We start from the raw sequence: 27,812 nt of genomic DNA, 5'->3' as shown, positions 1-27,812 counted from the left end.
GCTGAAAGTGTCCAAATGGTGCAGGCCACCACTGAGCTGGCTTTTGGGAGGGTGGGAGGGCTGTCCTGTTCTTTCTTTGGGCTCTGAATAATTCATGGAGAGCAGAAACAAAGTGCAGTAATTGTTTGCAGAGCTCTGCAGTGGAAGTAGAGGGGTGGCCCCGTGTTACACCTTGGGCTGGCCAAGAAGTTGCACGGATCTGGCTGTGATGTGAAGGCTAAAGCAGGAGGCTGTAATTAGTGGGGTTTTTGTGTTACAGCTTTATGTTAGGTAGGGGTGTAACCTGCGGCTGTGCTGGGTGAGAGCTCTGACACAGGGAACAGCGCTGGGGGTGTGAGTGCTGCTATCAGCCTTCCTACACATGGCTTCAAACCAAAAGGGGCTGATTTAGACTGGATATAAAGAAAAAACTCTTTGCAATAAGGGTGCTGAGGCACTGGCTCAGGTTGCCCAGAGGGTGCAGCAGTCAGGGGATGGGCTGAGAGCACCTAATGGAGCTGTGGGTGCCCATGTACTGCAGGGGACGGGACTGAGGGCCTTTAGAAGTCCCTTCCAACTTAAACCATTCTGTGAAAAGCAGCATTCTCCAGTTGCTTTACCCAGTCAGTGTCCCTCATGGTCTAATGCTGTTTTATTTCTTTTTTTCCTAGGAACCTTGGGAAATCTGGTCTGCGTGTTTCGTGCCTCGGCCTGGGTGAGTGCATGGCCCGAGCACCATGGCTTCTGGGCAGAGCTTTACTTCTGAAGTGCTACAGGGAAGAACAGGGCTTTATTCCAGCAGTGCTGGGTCGGGTTGGATATTAGGAAATATTTTCTCTCTGAAGAGCAGCCAGGTGTTGGCACAGCTGCCCAGGGAGCAGTGGGGTCACCGTTCTTGGAGGTGCTCAGAAACATGGAGATGTGGCACTGAGGGATGTGGGCAGTGGTGTGGTGTGGTAGGGGTGTGAGAGGTCTCTTCCAATGGTCCTGTGAATTACAAGTGCCTCTCTGAGCACTGCAGGACCGTGTGCTGGCCCTGTGGGTAGCCCACACACACAACCCTGCTGCAGCTGTGGGGTCCCTGGCCCCATAATCTCCCTTGCCAGCAGTTGTACCACCCACGTGAGCAACGCTTTGAAATACGTTTTTTTTCTCAAAATGTTTTGAGAGTTGATTTTAAAATAGAGGGGGATATGCAAGTCACCCTCTATTACAAGTCACAAAAATAAGTTCTATTCCGGCAAGAAGAGCTCTTCTGACCAAAATAGATGCTGGGCTTTTAAAGGACTTACGAGCTGGTGTAGAGTTTTCTTTCACACTTGCAGTTTCACCAAGAGCAAATGTTGTGTGAGAGGAAGTGGTGGCAGAAAAACGCCTTGCAGAGCTTTTCTTTAATTGCAGGCACGTGGGGCCATGTCCCTGTAGATCAGCCCTTGGGAGCACAGCTGCAGGGCTGGGTGCTGGCAGCCAGGCAGGCGTGGGACCAGTGCCATGGGGCAGTGACACCGTGCTGTTCTCATGCTGTTCCTGAGTCCCTGCAGCTCAGGGTGTGCTGGGTTGGGGAGCACGGAGCCTTGGGTTCAGCAGTCATTGCTGCGATGTGTGCAGCTCCTCCAGAGCACAGCTCGGTCTTCTAGCACCGCAGGTCTGTCTGTGTCTGCCCCAGTGCCCACTGGGGTGGCTGTTCTATGAGCTCCCTGTACAGCTCCCTGGGAGATGCATTTGTCTCCCTAATCCCCTGCAGCATGTAGATCCAATTGAAGTTGCACCCAAGTTTCTGCCAGCTCAGCAATCTGCCTCTCAAATCTGAAATCTCACTGCGTGGGCACATCTGTGCATTCTGTCGGTGAGCCCAAGGTGAGAATTACAAAGGGGAATATCAGAGAGTCCCACCCTGGGCAACTGCCTGGGCTGTGAATGGTTTCTGCAGCAATGTTGGTTCAGAAATGCATTTGGGATGCAGGAAGAAATAAGGTCATGTTTCCTGGTGGTTAATTCAAAGCAAATTCAGCCTGTGAAGATGGGCTGCTGGTGTTCAGCAAATGCGGAGACGGCCTCCAGCAAGGCAAGGAGGGCTGCGAGGGAAGGAGCAGCAGGATGAAAGCAGCCACCCCAAATCCAAAAATCCAAACGCAGAAAATCCAATTCCTCATGAAGAAGCCCAGGAGAAAACTCACGCTACAAGAGGTTCTTGCTGCTGCAGAGCAGCGCCCACTGCCGTGTGGCAGAGCCATCCATGGGGCAGACCCAGCAGCCTGGGGTGCAGAAAGGAGCCAGGCCTTTCCCTCACATCTTGGTGGCTTTGCTTCGGGGCAAAGCTTTTGCAGAGCCTGCAGGTGAAGGCACCTGGATATCAGCAGAGCAGGGACGGATGTGGCAGACGGGAGCTTTATGCGGCACTGCCTCACTGCAGCGGGGTGGGGATCCGTCCTCGGGGGAGGCTGAGCCCTGTCTTCCAGCCAGGATCTCTGCTCTTCTAAGAGGTGACACATCTGCCAGCAGTGGAATTATCAAGCGGTGAATTTCGCATCAGCAAATAACCCAGAAATAGTCACACTGTGCTAGACTGGGAGCTGTGATGGGAACGGAGCTGAATCCAGCTTCAGTGTAGAAATTCCTCCCTTGGAGCTCAGGTATCTGGCTGGGAAGCAGCTTTCCAATGTGGGGCAAGCACAGCCGGGGAGCTGCTGTGCCTTGGAGCTCTGTTCCACTACCCACCCCATGCTGGAGAAATGCCCTTGGCATCCTTCTGTGTTCCTACTGTGTCCCCAGCTTCAAGCTTGCTCTTCGCTCCCCCTCCTGATAGCCTCAGTGCTCCTGTAATTCCGAGGCATCTCCGCTCATGTCAGTGCTCCCTTTTACACAATAGAGAAAGGATCACAAAAGGTCAAGGGCCCCGAAATGCGCTGTGGCTGTGCTGGTGTCCCCGTGGGGCTGAGAGCTCTGGGCTGCGCTCACACCACTAATGGGGACAGGCAAAGGGCACGCAGCTGTTGGTGCGGGGACAAGGAAGGGTTGTGCTTTATTATTTTTTGCTCTTGTATCTCTTCCTTCAGAACTGCTCCTGTTGGGCTGTGAATCATCCTCAGCCGCTGCTGGAAATGCCAAAGGAGCCTTGTGCTTTCTGGAAGGGAATTTTGGGAACCGCAGCCTCTATGGGCACAGCACCACGGCCCCGTGCTGCTCTTGTGTGTCCCAGCTGTGCCCTTGTCAATGCTTTTGGCTGCTTGTGTGGCTGTCCTACTGCTCTTGGCACATCTGGGTGTCCCACTCTTGGCCTGGCACCTTTTCCAGCACATACTATGTCCCTCAGGCTGCTCCCAGCACTGAATGCAGCAGAGCCTTGCAGTTTCCTGACGCCCTGGGGGCTGTCTTGCTGAGCATGAACTCGGCACCCTGCTGGCTGGGCCTGCAGCCACCAAGGCAATGATTCCTCCAGGGCTCCTGACCAGTGGCATTCCCAACCCTTGGACGATGATCGTGAGCCTGAGCTCCTTAGCACCCACCCCACGGGGAGGATGGGCGTGGGGGAAGGTGTACCCAGTTCTGCATATATTTACTATTTATATTTAAAGAAAGAGCTCGTTGTTCTCATGTGGCTTAGGCACCCGAAGGCTCATTTCTGATCAGTCAATGCGTGACGCTGATCTGGTGGGTGGAACCAGCCCACGGCAGGCGTTGGAGGTGGGTGATCTCCGAGGTCCCCTCCAACCCAACCGTGCTGTGATCCGTTCTGGCTGTCCCTGGTGTCTGTGTGTCTCAGCCCTGTGCTGAACTGGGGGCTCCTCCTGCAGGGCCCTGCCCAGTGCTCACCACCTCCATGTGTGTTTAAGGATCACTTTGTGGTAAACAGTCTCAATGCTTTTTTTTTTTTTTCCTTCCTCCAGTAAAGATGCATTTTAATGTATTCTTACAAAAATAACTCTTCTGAAGCTTTAACGTGGAAATCAGTCTTAGTCGGATTTTTCACTTGCACAAAGAAGCTTAATGATAAAATGAAGCCTATTTTCATTCTTATCATTATTATGTGGCACCAGAGCATTTTGTGATAAGAAAAATACTTTTTCCAAAGGCTTTGAAATGCAATGAATGTGGCAAGAAGGAGGAGGGCCCTTCCCTGCACTGCTGGGGCCGTGGTGGCGGTGGGTCCTGGCAGGGAACAGCTCGCTTCCTGCAGTGAGGCAATGCAATGCGAGCCAGGAATAGTTGCGCTCTTTGAAGAAGTCTCATTTCTGCTCCAACAGCAGCAACGTGCTCAGCTTTTATAGACTGGAAAGGTATGGCCTTTCCTGAGCTGTGGTTCTTCTGCAGGAAATCCAGAGTTTCCACATGAGCACATCTTCAGAAGTAACTTTGCATATAGACAAAGGAAGCTGGTACGTAGAAAAGTTGTTAGCGAGGGGAAGAGCGAACCTCTGCAGGCAGAGTGGGGCCTTTGCTGCAGTTCTTGGCCAAGGGTGGGTGCGAGTGCTGGGCTCCAGCTCAAGGGAAGGCACTTTGCACACATTTCAGTGCTCCAGCGCCTCTGAGCTCTTCCTGGCTGGGGTTTGTGTTACGGTGAACACTGAAGCAGGGATTTGGGAAGTCTCACTGCCCCAACGATGTGTTTCAGCATCTCCAGGAAGTTTCTCTGTTCCCAATTGCTCCTGGTGGTTCTGAACATACAGGCATTGGTGCAGGAGCCTTTCCCATGATAACTGGTTGTTTTGGTCTTTGTAGGGACGTGGGTCACTTTTGGAGGTCAAATCTCAGACGAGGTAAGTGACCTTTGCTTTCAGTATAATGCATGAAGCAAGGCTAGGGAGAGTGCTTATAGATAAAAGCATGGCCAGCTAACGGGAGTGGGGCGTGGTGACAGCAAATGGCAGAGCGTTGGCATGCAAAGCAAGGCAAGGCTCACGCTTCTGCTACAAAATATCTTAACGAATCTGACATTTTCCAAGATCAGCTTTAATGAAAGCATCTCCCCCTTGAAACAACCTTCCCTCTGCTGCGTGGAGCGGTATTTCCGTGCTGTGCCATTGGCAGCAGTGCAGCTCCTGGAGCAGAATTTGGAAAACTCTATTTTTGCAGACTGCGTGTAATGAGCGGCAGTCATAGCTAACAGCAGCGTGGTGTCTCACAGTGGTGGTTTTATTTCCATTTATTTGGTTATTTTTCCCTAATAAGATGAAACAGAAGGAAAGGTGCTTGGGTTTCCCTCCCGCTCCGGTCTCCATCACTGTTCTGCCCACATGGGGCTCACTGCTGGCCAGGTGCACCAGGGCTGCTCGTAACAAGGGAGCAGGCTCCAGCAGCCCTCCGTGTGTTGCCACAGCAGAAATCCCAAAATAACTTCTGCAGCAGGCAGGAGGCCCAGCATTCTGCTTTCAAATGTTTGTCTTTCTTTGTAAGCGATCTGACCTTTGCTGGTATTTCTGATCGCTGCACATCACTGAGCTGCATTTATTCCTGTTTCTGGGTATTGTGGTCTGAAGCAAAAAGAGCTGTTCCAATGACGAATTTGGCTTCCTGGCTCTCCTTGTTTAGAATAAGTCAGTGCAAAAAGGCAATGCTCAGAACAAGAAGACAAATGTATTCCTGCACTAAACCCCATAGATCTGCAGAGCGATTTCTGTAACCTTGTTAAATTCTTGGCTGCTTTCCCATCGGAGAGCGCAGGGTTTTTCCCTAAGCTCCTCCCAGGATCAGCCCCAGGGCGCTGTGCAGCTCTGTGTCCCCGCTCAGGTCGGTGTAGTGGCACCGGGTGACCCACTGCCCAGCACTACTGCCTCACTCAGCCCCGTGTCCGTCCCACAGGTGGCCGAGCAGCTGATGACCATCGCCTACGAGAGTGGAGTCAACCTCTTCGACACGGCCGAGGTGTATGCGGCGGGCAAGTGAGTCCCTGGTTGGGTGGTGGTTGGGTACGAGGGGTCCCAGTTGCACTGCGGTCCTTCCCTGTGCCTCCAGGCACGGCTTTGCTTGGGAAATCTCCTATGAAACGTGGGCATTTTTGGAGCACACTTGGAGAAAAAAAAGCCAACCCTGCACCCAGCTGAAATGCATCACTGGTGCCGCCCCGAGCACTCACTGGGAAACATCCTGAATAAATGACAAGTCAGTGCCTGTCTCAGTGGTGATTAATGGTCCGTGATGGTGACAGCTCTGAAAACTCCGCGAGCAAGGAGCAGTTCCAGCACAGCTCATGCTTTCAGTATCATTGCTGAACTAAGAAAAAGTCTATCCCCAGCTTCTGGGGCATATCATCCAGTGCAGGACCACAGGGCTGGGGCTGGCTGCAATATGGAGCTCTGCTTGCCCTGAGCATCCCCCAGTGCCTCTCACACGGGCTTCCTCTGTTCTGCAGGGCTGAGGTCATCCTGGGGAACATCCTCAAGAAGAAGGGCTGGAGGTACCGTACTCGGGCAGCGGGGACACGTGGGAGTGGGGAGCCCACCAGGTTCTCACAGATGCTGTGCATCAGCTAGCCAGGGTTGGGGTAGGGCTCGGGAGGTGCCTGTGGGAAGCACTGGGCTCTGGACTGGGCGCAGCTCCATCAGCAGCCAGCCCTCCTAACTGCTCCTCATCACTGCCGCTTGCAGGTGGAGGCCTGGTTAGGAGCTGGCTCTGGGCACCTGCTGGAGCTGCGGGTGTCCCTGCATTGCAGGGGGTGGGGCTGATGGCCATTTAGGGTCCCTTCCAACCCAAACCATTCTGTGACTCTCTGATCTCTGCACATTCATCCTCATTTCTGTTCACAGAGCAGAGAGGCAGATTATCTATGCAGCAGGTCTGCACGCACACGTAAGGCTGTATATTAAGAATGCAAAGCTGTGATGGGCCTTCATCTCGGCCGCCTGGTAGGAGATGATACCTCATGTAAATGAAGCACATTAGCATACGTGGTGTCATCTTAAGAGCATTTACATAATCTTTAAGGCTCTCCCCTGTGTGTCATAGCCCGCAACCAAAGAGCGGTCCCAGCGGTGTTCTCACTGAAACCAGTGCCCCTGTTCTGGGGGATGGATGCTCACTGGGAAACGTGCCACATCCCGTGGCAGGAAGAAGTCAAGCCAAGCAAAGCCCAGGCAAATTGTTACACTCATACAATTTTGCAGCAAAATACTTTGCTGATGATAAATATTTGATCTACTATCACACTGGAGTCTGTAGATTAATTCAGCAAACACATCTCTCTTGGGGTTTTAATGCCTGAGGGAGCACTCCTTCACTGCGAGCTGTGCCGCTGCCCGTGGGTGCTGTGAGGGTGGTGGTGCCTTTGGGGAGGAGGGCACTGCCTTGGAGCCAGGTGGGCTTCTGCCTGGGCTCTTCTGGGATCATTTTATTTAACAATAACAATTTTTCTGTCCTGTTCCTAGGCGCTCCAGTCTGGTCATCACAACAAAGCTGTACTGGGGTGGAAAGTAAGTTCAGCAGAGATGCAGAGCGGTGACTGTTGCCTTGAGCCTGAGGGCTGCCACCCCTTGCTCTGCACCTAGCTGGGACGTGGGACCTCATTTCTGCTTGCTGCTGGCTGGCACCTCAGCCCCCTAACTGTGTGCTTTGTCTTTGCAGGGCTGAAACAGAGAGAGGGCTCTCGAGGAAGCACATCATTGAAGGTGGGTGCTGCACCTGGCTGTGCCTCGGGCATTTTCCTGTGCCAGAACTCCGAGTTTGCTGTCAGGCTCCCTGTAGAGCTACTGGTGGTCACTGGTACAGTGGGTACAGTCCCACACATGCTGCAGCCCTTCTGCATCCATCTTGCAGTGCACTGTGAGCCTATGGGACTGGGGCTCAGGGCTGCTGCAGGCTGGATCCATGCCTGCACAGCAGTGTTCCGCAGGCAGAGCACAAATAGAGCAGTGACCATGAGAAGGCACATTTCTGTCATATTAAGGATCAGCAGCATTAGCTGTGGGCTTATTGTGGTGAGAACGTGTCAGCCTGGGAGGCTGTGCCATCCCCACGCACAGGGGATGTGTTTGGGGAATCAGCTGTCCCCACAAAGCAGCACCCAGCACTGGGCCATGCTGCTGCTGCTTGTCCTGTGCTGCCAGAGGGTAAATACCTGCAGTGATACTGAGCTGTGAGGTCTGTACCCACACCTCTCATGGGCTTTTGGCACTGCCCCACCACAGCCTGGCTCTCACGGTGTGCCAGGGATCAGCATGGCCACCAGCATGCTCGGTGTGCAGAGCTGAATGGGGAGCATTTGAAGAGTGGGGCCATTGCCCTAGAAAGCAAAGCATTCCTTGTTTTGTGTTTGCAGAACTCAGTGGCATTATGCTATAAAGACATATATGCAAGCATATGACTTTACCACTAAGGCAGCACTGATAACATTGTGAGCAGCACTCTGTGGGCTGTGGGTGACCCTGAGGTGATGTGTCTGACTGTGGGCAGCCAGGCGGTGCCGGTGGGATCATGGCCATCCCATGGCATCCAACCTCCCCCTGCCATCCTGTGAGAAACCACTTTGCAAAAGGACAGAGAAGCACTGGCAGCAGATGCAAGAAGTATCAAATAGCGTTGAAGTCCATGTGAGCTATTTTCTACAGCACGCTTGGTGAAAACAGCCCTTTATTGAATCTCAAACTTCAGCAAACATTTTCAGACGGCTCTATTTTGGCTTCTTCTTCATGAACACTCAAAAAAACATTTTGTTCCCGGGAAGATTCATAGAAAATAAGCGTTAGGACATCTCCTCATCGCATACACACACATGTAGGTGGGCTTTTGGTACCCACTGCCACCAGCTCCTCGCAGAGCCCATGAGGGAGGGCTGCATGGGCCCATTGCAGGGCTGGGGACTTCAGAAGTCTTTTCCAGCTGTGCTTCTCTCTTGCATTGCACCTCTTGTGCTGCTGCTGACCCCGCATTGCTCTCTGCTTTGCCCCGCAGGGCTGAGGGCCTCCCTGCAGCGCCTGCAGCTGGAGTACGTGGATGTGGTCTTTGCCAACCGCCCGGACAACAACACCCCCATGGAAGGTCAGTGGCAGCTGTAATTGAAGGTTTTCCTGCGACTGATCCTGGCTTACAGGCTTATGCCTCTGATGGTAGGAAATGAAAAACAAATCTGTATTCAATATTCAGGCGGGGCAGCTTAAATATGAAATGGTTCTTTCGTGACATCCCGGAGTCCTATATATTTACACTGAAATGAATTTGTATGTCTTTAATGGAAATAGACATTCCCTTTAAGTCCCGATGTTGGTTTTAACATTCCTTCCCATATTTCCCTCTCCGATCCCTACAGATGAGGCTGAAATGAGTGTGTTGGCATTTAGGAAGAGCCTGTGGCAGCTGACCTGCCTGCACCCCCTGCAGCCAGCTTGGTGGGGGAACCCCACAGCTTGCCCTTCTCATCTCTGGGTACCCCACATCTGCCTGCTCCCTACTTGCTGCAGCCAGTGCACAGAGCAGCATAGGCAGAGATCTCAGGGCTGTGCAGGCAGCAGTGTGCGCTCCGCTCAGTGATGGCCACTGGAGGGGCTGTGCTGTGCTGGGGATTGGGAGTGCTCCTTCCCACCCACAGCACAGCTGAGCTCTTCTGCTGATGGCGTTTAAGCAGCTCTGCGCGGCGCTCCCAGGCTGGGGCTTGGCAGCAGTGTATAAACTGTGGGACTCGGTGAGATTTTCAGCAGGGTGAGAAAAGGGGCGCCTGCGTTATGAATGGCGCGGTGTTTATTCTTTCCATGTACTTCATGCTTTTTTTATGGTTCACCTACTAAGCCACTTCTATCCCAGAGCATCTGCTGGGCCATCTGTCGGTTTGGCAATATCTGGCACGCGCTAAGTGCTAAGCTACCTTCACAAGGCACAATCCCAGCTATGCTCTGTGTCCTTACGTAGCCATGTTTTCTCTATGAGCAAAGAGCTGCTCCCAGCTCAGCTGAAAGCCATGTCCTGAGTGTGCAACGCGTGCTGCATTCCCTGTGTGCAGCTGCAGGCATGCGGGTGGCTGAAGGTAATGCAGCCACAAGTGTGGCTTGAAGCCACAGAGCGCTTTGGGAAGGACAGGAACTCCCTACATGTACTCTGCAGCTGGGATCCTCACCACGGGATGGTGTAGCTCGCATCCTGAGGGTGAGCTGTCTGTAGGTCACCTTGATGTGGTTGCTGGTTATGCACAGTGCCAAATCATGGTAAACTCACTGGAGTGGGCAGTGAGGCTGTGGGTTATGAAATGCAACCGGCAAAATGAGGGGAAGAGCTGTAAATGTTTGTCTTGTTATTTCCATGCTTGTGCATGCAAGTAGGTGAGGTTGGAAGGGGGAACTGTCCTGTCCTGAGCTCATGGCATGGGGAGCTGCTGCTGGGCACCAGGCTGGGCCTTGCAGTTCTGTAACGGCTCAGCCTCCCGGTGCCGCTGTGCTTCTGTCTCTCCTGATGAGCTGTCAGTTCTGGGCATTAAAAACATCACTCGGAAAATATCCCCTTTCTGACCAAAGGAGATATCTGCAATCTGCTCAGACGGGCGCTCCTCTCCCCATGCCCTCACGCTACATTAGTCCTGTGGAGATGTGATCCAGGCTGTGTCGCAGATGCTTCCCTCACCCTGGGCAATGTGTGCAGCTGAGCAGAAGGCAGCAGAGTGGGGCACGGCTGGGCGGCCCCACAGCGGGCGGTGCGCTCCACATTGGGGCACGGAGCTGCCTCGGGTTGGTACTGCCTGGCTGCAGGGTTTGGAGTTGTTGGTGTGCTTTCTTCTGAGAACTCCCCCTGGAAGCAGTGCCATTTCTGCCATCCAGCAGTGAGCTGCCCGGATGCGTGCTGTCCACAGACCATCCAGAGGCGTACCCACGGGGGAAGGATCTGGTAAACAAGAGCAGTTATAAATATTCTAGATTGGCTGCCGTTCTCTTGAAGGGAACAGAGGTGGGAGAAACACAAACAACCACGGGCCAAAGCGTGTAAGAAGTGTGATGGAACACCCATAAAAATTTCTAAATGATCGTATGGCAGAAATAGAAAACCAACAGCAGGGAGAAGCGGGTGCTGCAGGGGGAGGGAGGAATTCTCATACAGGATTACTCTGTGGAACCCCACGGCTTCACCCCACGCCTTCACCCCAGTGCGTGGGTGCTTGGGCTGTTACTGAGCTCGGTGGGCAGCTTGCTGGCTGTGCCTGCCCCAAACAGGATGGCCTAGGAATGGAGAAAAGGGCGGATCTGGGGGAGAAAACAAAAGGGGAGAACAATATCTGGCATCTGAGAGCTGCTCTTCACCAGGGGAAAGATCAGTGCTTCCATCAGGAGTTCTGCTGCCTTGGTTTGAAGACAGACACCCATGGAAGAGGCACGCTGTCACTTTTAGAGTCCTCTGAGGGTTATAAATGGAGGCTTTGCCGTGTTTAGCTGCTTGTCGCTGCCTGCAGGAGAAATCTCACAATAACCTCCAGATTGGCACTGGAAGCGACTCTCTGCCAAGCTGTTTTTTTCCCCCATAAATAGGATGAGAACTCTCATGGTATAAAAGGCAGCTTCTCTCAATCTCAAGGCAGTGATGGCCAGCACTGTTTCAGCAGCCCTGGTCCCAGCCAGTGCTTTGCAGTCAGACAGACAGACAGAACCGCAGCGGTGCTGAGCGGGCTGGGAACTGCAGCACGGCCCGGGCTGTCTCTTGCAGCTCTCCCAGCAAAGGGCACTCTGCAATCTGGCAGTGCTGCTGAGTGCGGGGTGCCTCGTGCGTTACCCATACCGGTGACTAAGGACTGTTTGCTTCTGCTTCCCAGATCCGCTCAGTGTATTTTTGTCAGTCTGAGTGATGCGCTGTTCATGGCTCACATCATCCATGAGGGTAAATATTTTTCAGGGCCATTTTTCAGTGCTGTTTTGTTGGGAGGATCGGATTACTCAAAAGAACCCATCCAGCCGTGGCTTGGCATGAAGAGGGGAAGTGGAGGAGGTGTGAATGTATTGTGCCAAAGGAGGAAGATGAACATGGGGTGGGAGGAAGGCTCGTCCTGCATCCTTGTGTGGGATCTCTTCTTCCCTGTGCATCTGCTATCTTCTCTTACCCAGTGAACCACCCCAGAGGGAAGAAATTGGTTTTCAAGCTGGTTGAGCCTCATCAAAACAAGGCAGCAAGTAGTGCTGGAGGAGCCCTGCGTGTCGGGCCCACCCCAGTCAGCAGGGGTTCCCACCCACTGTGAGCCCATGCTCATGGCCCTGTTCCCCAGGAGTGGCTGCTCAGGAGTGGCAGGAGGAGGAGAACCCAGCGAGGGGCAGGAGATCCAACCAAAGTGGGTGTCAGCAGGTTGAAGCCACGTGCAGAGCAAGGTGCCCAGCAAAGCCGCTGTGCTCTCCAGGTGCTTCATTTCTCGGCAGCATCTCAGTAGCTGTAGTGCAAAGAAGCGGGAGCTGATGTATGTGAACAAAATAGAAAATGATCCTTTGTCTTTCGGTTTATTTTTTGGCTCTACTGCCCTCTAGTGATAAATTTTAGCAGAAATATTATTATGGGGTAAGACTTAGACCTCCACCAGCTGATAAAAGTTCCTTAAAGCTGTGAGATAAACCTCTTCACGCTTCCCCTGCTGGTGCTTCCCCTCCACTGAGCTGCACAGTGCAGCGATCCACCGAGCTTTGCTCCTTGCTGCCATGGGCTGGAGCTGCTCTGGCTGCAGCACCCGCAGCTGTGGATCGGCCCCAAATCCGTGCGCAGAGATGGTGGCTGTGTCCTGCAGTGCCACGCTGTGCTGGCAGCCCCCAGCTGTGACGGAGCACTCTGGCACACAGGAGCAGCACGGGGGCAGCTGGGGGGTGACGCAGAGTTCTCACGTGTTTGTCTTTCTCCCTTAGAAATCGTGCGGGCGATGACACACGTCATCAACCAGGGCATGGCGATGTACTGGGGAACGTCACGCTGGAGTGCTATGGAGATCATGGTAAAGCAAAGCTGGCTCCAGGGCACACATTTCCCATCCCCCGGAGCTGCTCTGTAGGGTGTGTGTGTCACTCTGTATGTGACCGATGTGTTCCCTGCGTGGTCTCTTCCCAGGAAGCCTACTCAGTGGCCCGGCAGTTCAACCTGATACCGCCCGTGTGTGAGCAGGCTGAGTACCACCTCTTCCAAAGGGAGAAAGTGGAGGTTCAGCTGCCAGAACTGTACCACAAAATAGGTAAACCTGCAGCCCAGCGCTTCGTCTATTTCATTTAGAGAGAGAAATAAGGGAAGGCCACACCTGAGGCTCTGGAGGCGAAGAACAATTTCCCATCCCTCCCCACTGCTGCACAGGCAGAATGCAAGAGCCAAGAGCCCAGCCCACGGCCTAGCAGAAAGCCTGATTTGCTGCATCTCTGATAACGAGAGGCATTAATTGCTGTGGCTGCACTGTGCCCTCGGGGACCGGTGGGCACCAACCAGACTGAGCAGAGCTCATAGAGGGCTTTGTGTGAGCACTGAGGGCACCCTATGTGATGAGATGAGAGGGGGCAGCATGGCAGCATCTGCCAGGACGATGCTCCCAGTGCCCTCCAAGGGGCTGAGGAGCCCTGGCAGTGCTGTACCAACAGGCAGCAGTCGCTGCTCTCTGGGCTGGGTGTGAAGGTTCTGGCACAACCCAGAGGCTTCCTGGTTCCATGACTCTCTGTGCACTCTCTGCAGGGGTGGGTGCGATGACGTGGTCTCCCCTCGCCTGCGGGATCATCTCAGGGAAATACGGCAATGGGGTCCCCGAAAGCTCAAGGGCTGCCCTGAAGGTATTTGTGTCACTTGTTTGGGGAACGGGGACGTGTTGCAGTGCTGGGGGCAGGCAAACAGCGGCAGGAATCCATCCCCACTGCTGGAGGGCCTCAGGAAATGAGCTGAAGAGAAAGGTGCAGGCTGCACTGACGTGCTTACAAGGGGGGATGATTTTCATAGCGATTGTAATTTGTTTTCAACATGAAGGCTACATTTCAAGACAAAGCCTGGGTAATTTGCTGCAGGCTAGCTCAGAAGGCAGTGTTTCCCAGAGGGACCTGAATTACATCGGTGAGAATGAAGGAGAAGCAAATGTCAGGTCTGAATATGGGAGAACTGAAATCTCAGCTCCTTCTCATTAGCTTTCTAATCTTGAAAGGCAATGGTAAACCTCGAACAAGACCAGATGTCCTCTCATTTTTTGGGGGGGGAAGAAGGAGGGGTGTCAGGAGCTGACCAATATTTCACCATTTTCCAATCACCATTGGATCCAGTGGTCCAAATGTAATACTCGGGGGGCAGAGCTTCAGGTGAGTGCAGAAAGGCAGAGCACAACAGGAGGCAGCAGGAGGGGACATCTGCCCAGCCCTGCATGTCACTGCATCATGGGGATTTTCACAGATGTTTCTATTTGCCCCAACCTTTCAGTTTGGGAAGGTTAAAACCAACATCTGACTGCAGTGTAATTCCTCTCCAGTGCTACCAGTGGCTGAAGGAAAAAATTATAAGTGAGGAGGGAAGAAAGCAGCAAACGAAGCTGAAGGATCTCTCGCCCATTGCAGAGCGCCTTGGCTGCACACTACCTCAGCTAGCAGTCGGTAAGGGGAGCAGGGATGCTGTCGTTAGCACTTGAGTGCCTTTGCTCTTTGCCTTTGTCAGAAATGCATGACTTAGCTCCCATTTTCATAGTAAAAAGGGAAATGTTCTGGGCTGAAGATTCAGTGCCTGCTGTGTGGCTGAAAGATGAGTGCAGATGAACTCCTGCACAAACCTGGGAGGCTGCAGCTACTCTGTGCTCCACGTCTTTGCTTTGGAGTCAGCAATGGAGACATAAATAGAAACTGAAAAAGCTGTGTTGCCTTTCAAACAGGACAGAGGGCAGCTTTCTCTTTGTACGTATCTGTAGATGTGTTTTTCAGTTATAACACCTGAATGAGTAATGAGGAATTATGGAACAAAATGGCAGGAATGTGGAGAGACCGAAGATGTGAACTGTAGCAGTAATTCAGGAAGGGTAGCACATTTCAAGGGACACAGTAACAGAAGCAATGACCACGGTAGGATAAGGAGGTTGAAGGCCCTGCTGTGGAAGGGGGTTGGAACCTGATGATCCTTGGGGTCCCTTCCAACCCAAGCCATTCTATGGTTCTATCTGTAATTCTACTATTCTGTGATATGAAAATGCCATCTATTGCCTTGGAGGTAACAACTGCTCTGTTCTCCTCACACAAAATTACTTTTCTTTTTTTTTGAGCAAGCAATAATGTTACTTTGCCATCAGAAAAGGACAAGGCAACCAGGAAAGGGCTGAGGAGAGAAAATATTAGGGGCATGTTTCCCATGGATCGAGTATTCCTGAATTATTTAGCTGAGAGAGGAACCAGATCAGGAAGACCAAACCATAAAATGAAGAATGATGCAGGTGCAGCAAACCAGGCATTCCCAGTCCTTATTTAGTGGGAATGAGAACAATCCAATGAATGAAAGACAGCACATTTAAAAATGGAAAAGGGAGATATCGACATGATGCATAACCACCCTGTTTAATGGCATTAGAAATGACTCAGAAGTGACCTGGAAAATGATGGCTTCCAAAAATAATAGTGCTCTTGTTCAAAGAAAGAGAGAAGCTCTGACAAATACTGCATGGGCAGCAGCGCGGTGCAGCGCTTTGTTCCTGACCGTGCCATGCCTCTGTTTGCAGCGTGGTGTCTGAGGAACGAGGGGGTGAGCTCTGTCCTTCTGGGATCTTCCAACCCAGAGCAGCTGATCGAGAACCTCGGAGCCATACAGGCAAGTGCCAGAGGTGGGGCAGCTCCTGCCCGCTGTGTTACATCCACAGACACTGACAACAGTGCCCTCATTTTCCTAACTGAATCTCAACACGTGGTGTGCTGTTTCAGCCCCAGTTGCACACATCAATTAGGCAAACCTATGGCACCTCACTGTGACTTATAACCATCTGCGGTGGTTAAATCCGCGTTCAGCAGCTCAATGTGTTGCTTCGCTCTTTGTCTAAAGGCTTACTTAAGCAAGTGAACTGATGTCAACACACAGGATGCTATATTCCACACCAAACCTTCAGCATTAGTCAGAAGAAAAGCCCAGGCCCATGTCATTGCCAGGGACCTCAATTATTCTCCGTTGCTTTTCTCAAATAAGGGCAGTCCTGCCACCAGCTTTGTTTCTGCTGCAGTGGAGTGCATATAGAACTCAGGACAATGTGCTTGTCTCACAGGGTCAAGTCACTACAGTTATTTCTTTAATGGAGAAAAGTATCAAACAAATGCTTAAATCTGCCACATACGCGTGGAGAAAGAAAAACAACAGAGGGAACACTATTCAATAAAATCCAGGTTTAAGTCTGGAAAAAATCCACGGCTGTCTTCAGTGGAAGCTGAACTAAATGTCAGTTTTCTTCTACCCCCAGGTTCTTCCAAAGATGACATCACATATTGTAAACGAAATAGATAACATCCTGGGAAACAAGCCCTACAGCAAGAAGGACTACAGATCATAATGCAATGCATGTATCACCTGGACTGCATGGTTTGATAAGTGCTCTGTACAGAAGTCCTGGGTTCCTATGGGGTCATTAGAATCATTCAGCAGCTTGCTGCTCGGTGTCTGCCCTTACCGGATCCTTCCAGGTGTGCTGTTGCTACCAATCTGCAGTGAAATCTAAAAGCACAGTTGATCTCCTTTACAAGCAAGGATCATCTTGTATTTTCTTACCTTCGACCTATTTGGTTAATTTTTACTTTTCTCTTAGCACCTCATGCTTGTGCTGTGACAAACATGTAAAGCAAAAAACACTTTGTAACCTTCAGGTACTCGGTAATTAAAGGAGGATGTACAGATCTATTTTTTCAATGAAGAAAAGCCAGATACAACTTAAGGTTTTAATAAAACCACGTTTGGGAAATCTCAACCACAGAGTTTCTTCAGTCAGGTTAAGAGGCAGGATGGGTAAGTTGCAATTTTCCACTTGCTTTCTTATGCTCAACACACGCCGTAGATTTTGTTTGCAACTGAATAATGGACTTAAGTTGGAGAACTGATGAGGAGTTACGTAGCTCAACTCCTAACTGAGCAATGATTTCAGCTGTGAGTGCTCTTCAGCAGTATGTCTGAGTACAAAGCAGAAGAGCACGGTTAGGAAGCCTCAGAGTGCATGGCAGGTCAACACCAACTGCTGTCTGCAATGGTTTAATTCTGCATAAACTTCAAACCAAGAAAGCCATGGTGAAATGGTTTCTTTTCGTGTTTTATAGAAACCTGCCTCTACTTTTGCCTGCTTGTAGACATAGCTATTGCAATTTGAATATTCTTGAGCTTCTGAGGATGTAGATATTTATATATAAAACATATAGCTGCTGAAAAATGCCAGACAAAATTGGGTATGTACGGTGGTGGAAGGCCACATCTGCTTTAACTTGTTCTGGAATCGGGCATAAGTAAACGCATAGTGTTTTTAGGACACATCTCTAACAGGTAGTTCTTTTGTGAGCATTTCGTCCCTCTACGGGAGTTGATAGTAAACGTTTACCCATTAATTTGCCCATCTTGAGAACCATACCATATTTTACCATCAGTTTGCTTTGTAAAGTGCACCTCTGATTTCAGTAGAGCCTTCACACTGGTACTGCATCACACACTTTAGGAACATACTTCCTAGAGGGTACAGCTCTGTACAGTATTTGTAGGACCCCTGTATTCTACCCCCAACCTTCAGGATCTCTGCTGCGTGTGCGCAGCGCTCACGTGAACAGATGGGAATACTTGACTCGTTTCCTCCTGTATCTATTCTAACAAGCTATGGTCTGTGTAAATGAACTTAGCTGCTGTATAGCAAGAAATGCAATTCGACTTTGACTTCTGCTTGGACAAAATAAAAGCATTTTGTGCAACTAATTTTATACTTACAGACCCGTTACTGCCAGTGACGCTGACTGTGGAGAAGCACACACATGGAGCATGGTGTGGGGAAGTGCTGCCCTTAGCTGTGCCCCTGTAGGGTCCAGCTCCGGGCTAACCTGCAGCATCACAATTAGGAAACAGCGTGCAGCTTGTACTGGGGATTAAAGAAAACAAAGCCATCCTGACCCTAAAACAACAAATCCCAACGCTCTTCTGTGAAGTCCAGAAAAAGAACTGAAGGAAATGTGCAAAGCCAACACATACATAAGAACGCCCATGAAAAACATTTGTTTCAGGCTGTCAGCACTGCAGCACTCACTCTCCAGAAAAGCTCTGACACATGATGTGCTCCAGGCCTTGGCAACAGCAAAAACAAGGTGAGATGCAAAGCTGCTGATAAAAGACTCACCCGGCTGACAGTAATAGCAGAAGAAAGGGCTGCTTCAAATCACTGTTCTCTAACTGGCAGATTTCATGAAAAATACACCTGCAAGGTGTCTGATAGGGCAGCCTTCATCCCTGCAAACGCTGACAGCCAACTCGAGCGCTGGCACTGCCTGTCTGTGGCACTGAATCCAAATGCCACGTGCTTCCAGCAGGAGCTGAGCCCATCGCTGAGCAGGGAAACAGAACAGGCCTCACATCGTGTTATGACTGCTGTAACAGCTAGTCAGATGCTGTTTTACATGTGCTAAAGGCTGATACTGCTTCATATTTGTACTGGCACTGAACACATCACAACCAGTATTAGAAATACGCTTCTTACGCATTCTTGCCGTGGTCACAATATTATTTTAATCCAGCTCTCATCTCTGCTCGTCCCGCAGTAGCCCTTGCAGCAGTGCTGCAAGGCAGGCCAGGAAACTGTAGAAGCTGGGAAACTGACAACTTAGCATAGAAAAACCTGTTACAAATTCCTACAGAGAACTCACACGGAGCACACGCTATCTGGGTTGCCTTGGAGTATCTCCTCAAGTTTCAAAGCTTCGTTTTACTAAACTATACATAAATATGAATCTCATAGAAGCACAAAGATTAGCAAAGTCATTTTTACATTAAATCTGATTATAAGATTTCTCTTCCTTCTTTGGGATTGCAAGTATGTGATAGCAGTATCCGTACCTTCCAAATATAACTCCATTAATAGAGGCTGAGTTTAGCATTTAATGCAACAGCTGCTTCACTGATAGCCCGAAAGAAGGCAAAAGGATTGCCTGATAAAGCCATTACAGAGAGCCAGCCAGGGCCTTTTAGTTCAGTTGTGCCAGGAAAACTGGCTCCTTTTCTTTTTTATTTATGGCTTGAGAGATGAAAACCACTTAAAGGACATTTTCCTGGGAGTCACTGTTTAGGTTTTTATCTCGAAGTTACTTAAAAATGTATTCCCAATGAAAACAATCCTACACTGACTTGCAGGAGATTCCTCTCTTATGGTAGTAGAGAGGGATGACAAACCTACACACACTGCTCGCCCACAGAAGTACCCACTTTCAGGAACTGAGAAAGGAAATAGAAGGTATTTAATGACAAAAAGTCTCCTTTTTATTAAAACTTTGCAAGTTACAATGAAAAAGGATAGATTGTCAATTTTTATGATCACAGACTGCAGCTCTTCTAATAGCCACTACGTTTACAGGGGAATTCCACTATGGGGTTTGAGTATAGCTGTTCTGTGCTGCCGTGGAGCAGTCCCTTGTGGTTGACTCGTACTGTCTAATGGTCTGCAGTACCATCACACCTGTGAAGTACTTCAGAAAAGCTGTTTGATAATGGCTCACGTGCCATTTACTTTCAATACCAAGTAAGTATTAGCTTCGGTTATTGAGCAATACCATATAAAGATACCAAAGGTAAATGAACTTTCAATTGAAAACCTCCCCCCAAACCCTCAGGCAGTCCCATTATTTAAAAAAGTCTATTCTTATTCCACCCTCAAGCAGAAGTTGAACCCTCCCACAAAAACAAACTGCTTTTTCTTTGGTCTACTTGGATCCTGTAGACAGCAGGGCAATCAGTCCAGACGAAGCACTTATGGAAAGGATATAGTTTCTGTAAGAAGAAAGTTAAGGAACATAGGTGGGTAGGTACCACTTCTGCTTTTACAGAACACTTAGCAGAAATGATAAGTCAGGGCTTGAAGCAGTGATGGAGCACCTGGTGGGAAGGCAGGGCCGGCCCAGGGAGCTCAGGTGCATGCAATGTACCTGAATGATGGAAGGAGTGGAGCCAGGATACATCCCTCCCCAGACCTCCTTTAAGAGTTGGCAGTGGAAATGAGGCTATCTCACTGGAGATCCCTGCCTACCTGAGGCCTTCTGAAGGTAAGCAGATTCTTTCCCTTATTTCTGTGCCCACAGCTGTTGCATTTAAGCAAACCCTCACTGGCTGCAGCCTGGGACCTTGGTGTTCTGCTGTCATTGATGTGCTTGCCATCACATTATAAACACTAACTTGAAATATAGCTTTCAACCAAGGTTATGAACCAGTTGCTCCGTGTACAGCATATTTAACCTCAGAATAAAGATGCCTCTAAAGGTTAGCCTGCTCTTGTCAAAGTGTTTATAAATACAGCAGGTCTCTTATGTATACAGTACTCATCCACAGTATTTAAGTAACAAAAATATTTACATGTGAAGTTACCAAAAGTAAACAATGCTGTAATTTTACAGCATTTGAGAACACCATTGTAGTTTTTCTGCAAACATAAGCTGCCTCCTGACTGCAGAATTACAAATGAAATGGGAAAGTCATAAGATTTTCTGTGAGAACCAATATCAGATGATAAACACTTATATGATTTGGAAATGTTGGGTTTGGTTGGGGTTTTTTTGGTTTGTTTTTTTTTGCATTGTCTACTTCTACTTTCAAGTGTTTCTAAGTTGAGGAACCACAACGAATGGCATATCACAGCGGGGTGAAGGTGCTACACAGATAACAAATGTGTCTATGAATGGCAACCAATGGGAATAGGGCTTTGGTTGTTTCAGGTGTGGTAACAAAGGATACACAGTGGGGTTGAAGTTCTTCAGCACAAAAAATGAAGCAATGATGACCAGGACCAGAAAGAGAGTATTGTTGTAGAAGATGGAAAAGGTTGTTGCTTCATAATCTGCAACTTCGTTTTTCTTCCATAAAATCCTATGAATAGATAAAGGCATTATTTCAAATCAATGCATACCCTGACACACTCACAGTTATGAAGAGACTTCCACCCAGTGGGGAAGCAAACCACAGCTCTTGTCACAGCCAGCTTCTAAAAGACAGAGCACTGCAAGAGCTACCACTCAACTCAGCAGTCAGAGGAAAGGCTGTATTTACTCTGCACTTGTATATCTAAGTGACCTACAATTGTTTTCCCACTCTGCACATCAAACCTAGTGCTTTAATAAACAGCAGTCTGTGCAAGTTTCTATCTGTTAATGCCAACAGCATGCCTGGCAATTAGAAAGACGTAGTTGTTTTGCTCCAATGAGAAGATTATTCACCTCCTTGTGCCTTGTATGGCCCTAACAGACACCTAATCTAAAAAGCAGCAATATCTATCTATGTCTATCTTCGATATCAGTATGTTACTGAATTGGAAATCTGCATACTTGCTTTGCCAGTTATAACCACTAGGGGTAAGAAGTGCAACCACTGATGAGCAGCACAGTAGAGCAGTCTATGGGAACGCTGTACAGAAAGAACTCACATTCTACTAAGCAAAGTACATTACATCTGTTCTTAAAGAAATGAATTTATCTTAATTCTGAAGGCAGCTACGATTGTTACTCATCAGACAGCTATTAGCAGCCCTGTACAGAAAGTTGTCTTCCTTTGCACCTCAAGAACAGAGAGGCTGGGCTGCCTTACAGGGCCTTAATGATAAATGTTTCAACATGTGAGACCATTCACTGATAATTAAAAAGAGGATTTACAGATGGACAAAAGGCTGACAGTATAACTAGTGTTAAAACAAGGGAAACAACAAGGATCACCTTTCATCCTTCTCCTTCCGAGACATCTTCCTGTTGTCTGCCTCAGAAAGCTTGCGAGTAACTTCTTTGGAAACGGCATCTTCTCTCTTCTGTGCTACCCTATAAGAAACACCATTCATGGTCAAGTTGAAAAAGGGAGGGGGAATAAAAAAGGACTATAGGAAGATGTATCAGACAGGGAAAAATAAAGGTTAACCAAGATACAGAACAGTTCTGCCAAGCTGAAGGGACAATTAGCAGTAATCAAACTACGAGAAGTACTTGTCAAATGCAGTTGGTGGCAATATCCCCTGAGAACAAGGGTTGCTTTGCTGTTCTATTGTTCTCCCAGTAGACAAGGCAGGTCTGCTCTACAGGAGATGTGACAGATGCGATCAGAAGTTACCAATACCAAAGAAACCTATGAAATACCCATTCAGTCCAAACACCTTTTTACCCCGTGCTGAAGGTCACAACCTCAAGGTACCAGGCAACAGCTGTAAGAAAAGCATGCAGCGGACACTTCTGTGTCACGTCTTACGTCGTGGTCAAGGACTTCCAATGGAAGAGCAGTCAAGAAGCAAAGCTGATCATTGAACATTTGAGCTGTAAATTCCCCATCACACTCCCAAAGCTCACAGCTCAGCATTTATACCATCCCCACAACCTGATGCAATTCATCAGCTGATACAGCGGGGTTTGATGACAGGAAACATTGAGGCAGTGTGGCTTACATCTTTTGACCCAGATACAAAAGCTCTTCAGAGGAACGTTTCACACCTTCATAAAAACGTTGACTGCATCATTTTTGCTGAACTGTTACAAAACAGACATACACCACACAGCCTCCAAACTCACTTGTGCTTGAGGACGAACTTGACGTTCTTATACGCAAACGCCACGAGGTAGGTACTGATGAGGGTCATCACGCTGTACAGCACGGCAGACTGAACCAGATCCATGTGCCATATCCTCCAGTAGAGCCCTTAAGGACAGAACCACAACGTGCTGTGAGCGCTGAGCGCCGCCACGCAGCAGCGCGCCGCCAGGCCGCTCCAACCCCACCACGGGCCGGGGCTGCCACGTCGCCAGCGGGGCCCGGGCCCGGGCTGCACGGAAGGGGCCCGAGGCGGGGGGAGAGCTCCGCTCGGTGCCCCCTCTCCCACCGGGAGGGCCCCGATCCCCCCAGCACTGCCCCTCACCCCACCCCCCGAGGGAGGCCCCGATCCCCGCCGACCCCCGGCTCGCTCCCGCCGCTTACAGATGGGGATGGCAGAGACGATGAAGGCGTTGCCGAAGAAGAGCGCGGAGGACTTGGCCGAGAGGTTGCGGCTGAAGTCCTGCAGCAGCAGATCCTCCTCCGACTGCTGCCGCCCTCCGGGACCACCTTTGGGCGCCATGCCTGGGTACAGTCAGCGCTGCCGAGGACGGGGAGCCACTTCCGGTGCGCTGGACGCTACTTCCGGCGAGAGCGGCGCCACTTCCGGTAGTGGGGGGCGGCGGCCGTTCCGGCCGTTCCCGCCGTTCCCGCTGAGGTGATGATGTCCGCTCGTCCCTCAGCCGCCGCCGAGCGCCGCCACGGAGCCCGCAGCCGGGCCTGGAGCCGCCCCCGCGGGATGCGGCGGAGGTCGGCGCTGCTCAGGCCCCCGGGCCCGGCTGCAAGTGAGTACGGGACCCGCGTGTGGGGCCGGGCAGCTCCGGCGGGGCGGTGCGGTGCGGTGCTGGCGTACAGTGACGTTGCTTAAAAAAAAAAAAAAAAACAAAGGAAAAAAAAGAACATTATTTCATATCCAGTTTGTTAAAAGCCTTTGTTTTTTCTTTTTCTGGAAATATCCGGTCATTTCTCCCCCCACACGCACCGACCTGGCACGCGGAACCCCCTTAACCCGGGCCTGGGCACTGCCGGCCTCTGCCTGCCCGGGTTTGGATCTCTCACCTTACCGATAAGGCGTTGTTGAAGCGTCCATCTTTGTAAAGTTTAACTAAGCTACTTCTTCCAGCTTTGCTCTCCCATTCGTGTGCTTTGCTAGCAAGAAAGAATGGGAGGTGCAGCACACGCTGAGGGGGTACTAGCTGGACGTGGAGACAAGTTTATACTGTCAAAAAATCATCGTATGTTATGACTGAAAAGAGAGTGGCAGTAGGGCTCTGCTGTTTGATCCTGTGATAAATGCCTAAGACCAAGCATGGGTTTCATAATGCATGCAGCATACTGAACACGGTGTGCAGGTAGAATGGTATCACTGATGTTTTATTGCCTACAGGCAGTGCTGTGAGCGATGCTGCTGATGGCGAGGCCTTCCTGTGTGGTATGGAAATGCACCTGCAACAGGGATCCCCGGGCTGACAGCACAGCGGGCTGCATGGGGCTCTGAGTGCCAGCAGAAACACTGGTGAGTGCTGTGTGAGTGCAGCAGTGCTGGGCCTGAGCCCCCTGCTCCATGCATGGACCAGTCTTGCCCTTTCATTTACCCCCTTACTATTCTAGAGTCGTTTGAGTTGGAAGGGAACTTTAAAGGCTGTCAGTCCAACTCCCCTGCAATGAATGGGGACATCTACAGGCTCTTTCTTACGGCCCCTTTAGGTACTGACAGGCTGCTCTCAGGTCTCCCTGGAGCCTTCTCCTCTCCAGGCTGCACAGCCCCAGCTCTCAGCCTGTCCTCATAGCAGAGATCTTCCATCCCTAGGATCATTTCTGTGGCCCTCTTCTGGGTGCGCTCCAACAGGTCAGCCTCTCCTGTGCTGAGGACTCCATGTCTGGATGCAGTAGTCCAGGTGAGGTCTCAGCACAGAGCAGAGTAGCGGGATCACCTCCCTGACCTGCTGGCTGTACTTTCTATGATGGAGCCCAGGGTATGGTTGGCTTTCTGGACAGTGAGGGGACACTGCTGGCTCACTGCCAGCTTGCCAGGTACCCCCAAGTCCTTTTGGACAGGGCTGTGCTCTATCCTTTTGTCTCCCAGCTTATATGGGTAATGGGAATTGCCACGACTCAGGTGTGAGACCTTGCACTTGGCTTTGTCAAGCTCCACGAGGTTCCCCTGAGCCCGTTGCTCATCCTGTTTAGGTTTCTTCAGATGGCTTTCCATCCCTCGAGGAGGAGGAACTGCCCATGGCCAGATTTTTACCTGCTAGCTCACGCCAGAAGAGGAACTCACAGACAGCCCCGTGTCATGGGTCACTTAACAGCTATGTGTATTCTGTTGCCTGGAGCTGTGGCCTATGGGACTCACGAGTGGAGCATCTCCCCATAGCTGCAGCTGGCCAGCACATAGAGCTCTGTGTGGGCACTGACTTTAAGCATTGTTCTTCTTATGTGCTTTGAATGCTCATGCACCTGATTGGATCATAATACTATTTCAGCTGTATCTCTTTAATTTATAAGTATTTCTGCAGCTATCTAAGAATGGAAAAAAAATTCTCTAAAACTCTGAACTGGACCACACTGAAAAAATGAGTGCAGTGGCATTTCCCAGCAGGATTTGTTCTGCCTATTTTGTCTCTACTGATCTGTGCAAAGTATAGACTCATTACCATGTTTGTGTCAGATGGGAAAGCAGACTCCTCAAGGCAGGTGATAAATAGTAAGTAAGCCTAGTTTTAGCAAGGTTCTGTTGGTTTATATTAATGTTTATGTCTCAAGCTTTGTCATCAGTATGTCATCATACATTTTAAAAAGTGTGTATTTGTTAGATTCTGATAGTGTGCTTGCTTAGGTAGCATGAGGAAAAAAGTGTGAGACAGCAGCACTAACAAATCCACAATGTATTTTTAGGGTTTTTTTTCTCTGTTGATTAATTTGTCATCTCTTCCTTTAGGTGCCAAAATCGTACGAGAATCCCTAAGGTGCAAAAGGGGAAATTCCTGTGAGGCAGCGTGGAACAACCTGAGGTGGGTCAAGAGCAGAACCACAAAGCTTTTGCTGGGGCCCCTTCCATCACCACAGCAGTGCTAGGAACAGATGCCCTGGGGCTGAAGGGCTGTAAAGTCTTTTTAGCTTCAGTAGAAAATTCTGCTACAGTGATGTGGTGTTGTTCTGTCCAAAGGTCTCCCAAAGGTCAGTGCTTGAATGCTTAGGATGTCATTGCTGTCTGGGCAGTGTGTGGGCCGGATAGCAGAGGTCGTTTAGCTGTACTTGTGTAGCCATCGCCCTCTGTGTTAGGGCCTATCTGTACCTAAGGGAAATGAAAGCAGTGTTCTCAACGTGTTACTGAAACATTGTTTTACAAGGGGGAATAATTCTACATTCTATCAAATTCGTTTATTACAGGGTCTTGTGTCAGAGTTCTTTTGAATTACGTGTGCTGTGTTCTTCATGTGGTGTGAAGTGACCTTTCTGTCAAATTCTGATTGTGGTTTTCCAGCTCTGCCGACCTAAACCCTTGGGAACACACAGCAATTGTTTCTGCAAGTAACAGATTACTGTAAATAATAGTTCTCAAGCTTATGGAAAATTCTGTATTACTTTGAGTGGTTCTTTCTTGGCATAGCTCTGCTGAAAAGATTACAGGCTCTTACAGCTTGATGGCTTATGCAGTCCTTCTAATCTAATTTAAAGGCTCTCGATAGCTGTGTTTTTTTAGCTAATAAAACCTGTGGAGAAAAACTCCCTTGAGATTAATACATAATGTATGAACAGACCAAATAGGACCGTTTTCGCTGTCATCCAGCGTTACTGGTAGGACATTCCAGTATTTCTTACGGTTCAGTGAATTGCTCTGTTGTTAGTTGCCATGGTAGCTGACAACCTGTATAATAGAACTCTGAAAGCCCTCCAGACAAAGGCACGTCTCTTTCAGGATACTGACTGCTCTCACATCCCAACCATAACGGTTGTATCAGAAAAGAGATACTGGCAATAATCCTCTCTGAGAGCCACAAAATAGCGCTTAGGGCTAAATTACACGCCACCCTATTGGTGATTATAGCTCGATCTCCGTGTTGTTGTACAACTTGCATTTGTAAAAGTAACAGAACGTTGTGTGCTCTGTGCAATTACAGTGCACACCCTAAACAAAAAGCTGTAACAACAAATGTTCTCAGCAGGGACTTTGATACACCCTCTCTGTTCCTTGCTTTTATAACACGACTTCATCGGAGTAAATGTGCAGAAATACCTGATATTTTAGGATTGTTTGTTTCAGCCAGTTACAGAATGTGAGACAGAAACGTATACAGCTGTCTTCTAGAAGAGTCTTATTTCTTTCATGCTGTGCCCTGATGCTTGCACACGGTTGGAGGGTTTTTTGTGTTCTTTTTAAAGCACCAGTGGTGCATATTGTTACACGTGGGGAGGGTGTCTGTCCTCCTCAAATTAAGAGCACTCTTTGCAGTATGTGGACTAAAAAGTTTGTGACAGCTTGCAGCTGTTTATGGCACTTCTCAAAAGTGCATTCTCCTCATTGTGGCTAGAAGAAATCCGGGCTCATTTCTTTCTGTGCTTCTTTCCTCCTCAGTGCTTGTTAGTTGGTAACTAAATTAAACGTGCACGATGAGCGTGAACTGAGCAGTTGTGCTGTGTGTGTGGTGCAGGTGGATGAGAAGCATTTTGGTCCTCTCTGTGCTATGCTTTTTTTTTTTTTTTAAGCTTTCTGTGAAACCAGGGGTTTACAATTGCACCTCTAACCTGGCTGTATTACTCGTCAGGCAGATCAGTTGCAGGGTGTGGTTCAGAGCACAGCCCCCAAACCAGCACAGCTGTTGCACAGCTGGAGGGGCAGTCTTAAACTTGCAACTCGAAACCTGCCGAATTTCTGTGGCCCTTCTGTAACTGAAGAGAGCTCAGTGTAGCACTGACCCATTTTTGGTGTCTTGAAATGATCTCATCTGTTCCAGTTTCCTCCTTTTAACGTTTTTCAGGCTTTGGTTGGTAGACTTTTCTGCATGTCGACCAGATGAATGAAATAATGTGTGTAAGTAGGTTCCTGGGGGGCTTCTTTACTCAACACTTTTCTCAGATACTTCATGGAATTAACACCTTGGAAAAGCGATATTGAATGCAGTATTTGACAAGTAACAAAGTTGTATGGGTAAGAATTAACCTAATATTCAAGATTTAGGGCATCTGTT

At 49.6% G+C, this 27,812-nt stretch overlaps 3 protein-coding genes across 8 annotated transcripts in view; 2 read left to right on the top strand and 1 right to left on the bottom strand.

Moving 5' to 3' along the window:
- The window catches only part of KCNAB1 (potassium voltage-gated channel subfamily A member regulatory beta subunit 1), a 36,546-nt gene extending 18,765 nt beyond the window's left edge, over window positions 1–17,781 (top strand). For 3 of the 6 annotated variants that reach the window (XM_015291649.3, XM_040705466.2, XM_046898321.1), the window contains exons 2-14: window positions 651–694; window positions 4,699–4,736; window positions 5,779–5,858; window positions 6,329–6,373; window positions 7,341–7,385; window positions 7,537–7,580; window positions 8,863–8,949; window positions 12,765–12,850; window positions 12,964–13,084; window positions 13,570–13,664; window positions 14,345–14,465; window positions 15,572–15,660; window positions 16,298–17,781. In XM_015291649.3, coding sequence (XP_015147135.1) covers window positions 651–694; window positions 4,699–4,736; window positions 5,779–5,858; window positions 6,329–6,373; window positions 7,341–7,385; window positions 7,537–7,580; window positions 8,863–8,949; window positions 12,765–12,850; window positions 12,964–13,084; window positions 13,570–13,664; window positions 14,345–14,465; window positions 15,572–15,660; window positions 16,298–16,387 — 985 coding nt within the window. In that variant the 3' untranslated portion in view covers window positions 16,388–17,781. 6 annotated transcript variants of the gene reach the window in all.
- A 1,525-nt stretch (window positions 17,782–19,306) lies between these two features.
- Window positions 19,307–23,193, bottom strand: SSR3 (signal sequence receptor subunit 3). The gene is given in 5 exon segments (NM_001277475.1): window positions 19,307–19,836; window positions 20,794–20,925; window positions 21,765–21,863; window positions 22,602–22,728; window positions 23,005–23,193. Coding segments are annotated over 5 exon segments (564 nt in total). The 5' UTR covers window positions 23,144–23,193; the 3' UTR covers window positions 19,307–19,769.
- Window positions 23,194–23,227: 34 nt separating this feature from the next.
- The window catches only part of TIPARP (TCDD inducible poly(ADP-ribose) polymerase), a 32,952-nt gene continuing 28,367 nt past the window's right edge, over window positions 23,228–27,812 (top strand). Inside the window, exons 1-3 of the mRNA XM_025153719.3 lie at window positions 23,228–23,405; window positions 24,008–24,136; window positions 25,562–25,634. The gene's annotated coding sequence lies outside the window, so the exon portion shown is untranslated. The remainder of the gene's footprint in view (window positions 23,406–24,007; window positions 24,137–25,561; window positions 25,635–27,812) is intronic.

This window comes from Gallus gallus, chromosome 9, assembly GCF_016699485.2.
Source record: "Gallus gallus isolate bGalGal1 chromosome 9, bGalGal1.mat.broiler.GRCg7b, whole genome shotgun sequence".
Taxonomy (NCBI): Eukaryota; Metazoa; Chordata; class Aves; order Galliformes; family Phasianidae; genus Gallus; species Gallus gallus.
The sequence above is the reverse complement of the archived record's forward strand: the minus strand, read 5'-3'. Positions and strand labels throughout refer to the sequence as shown.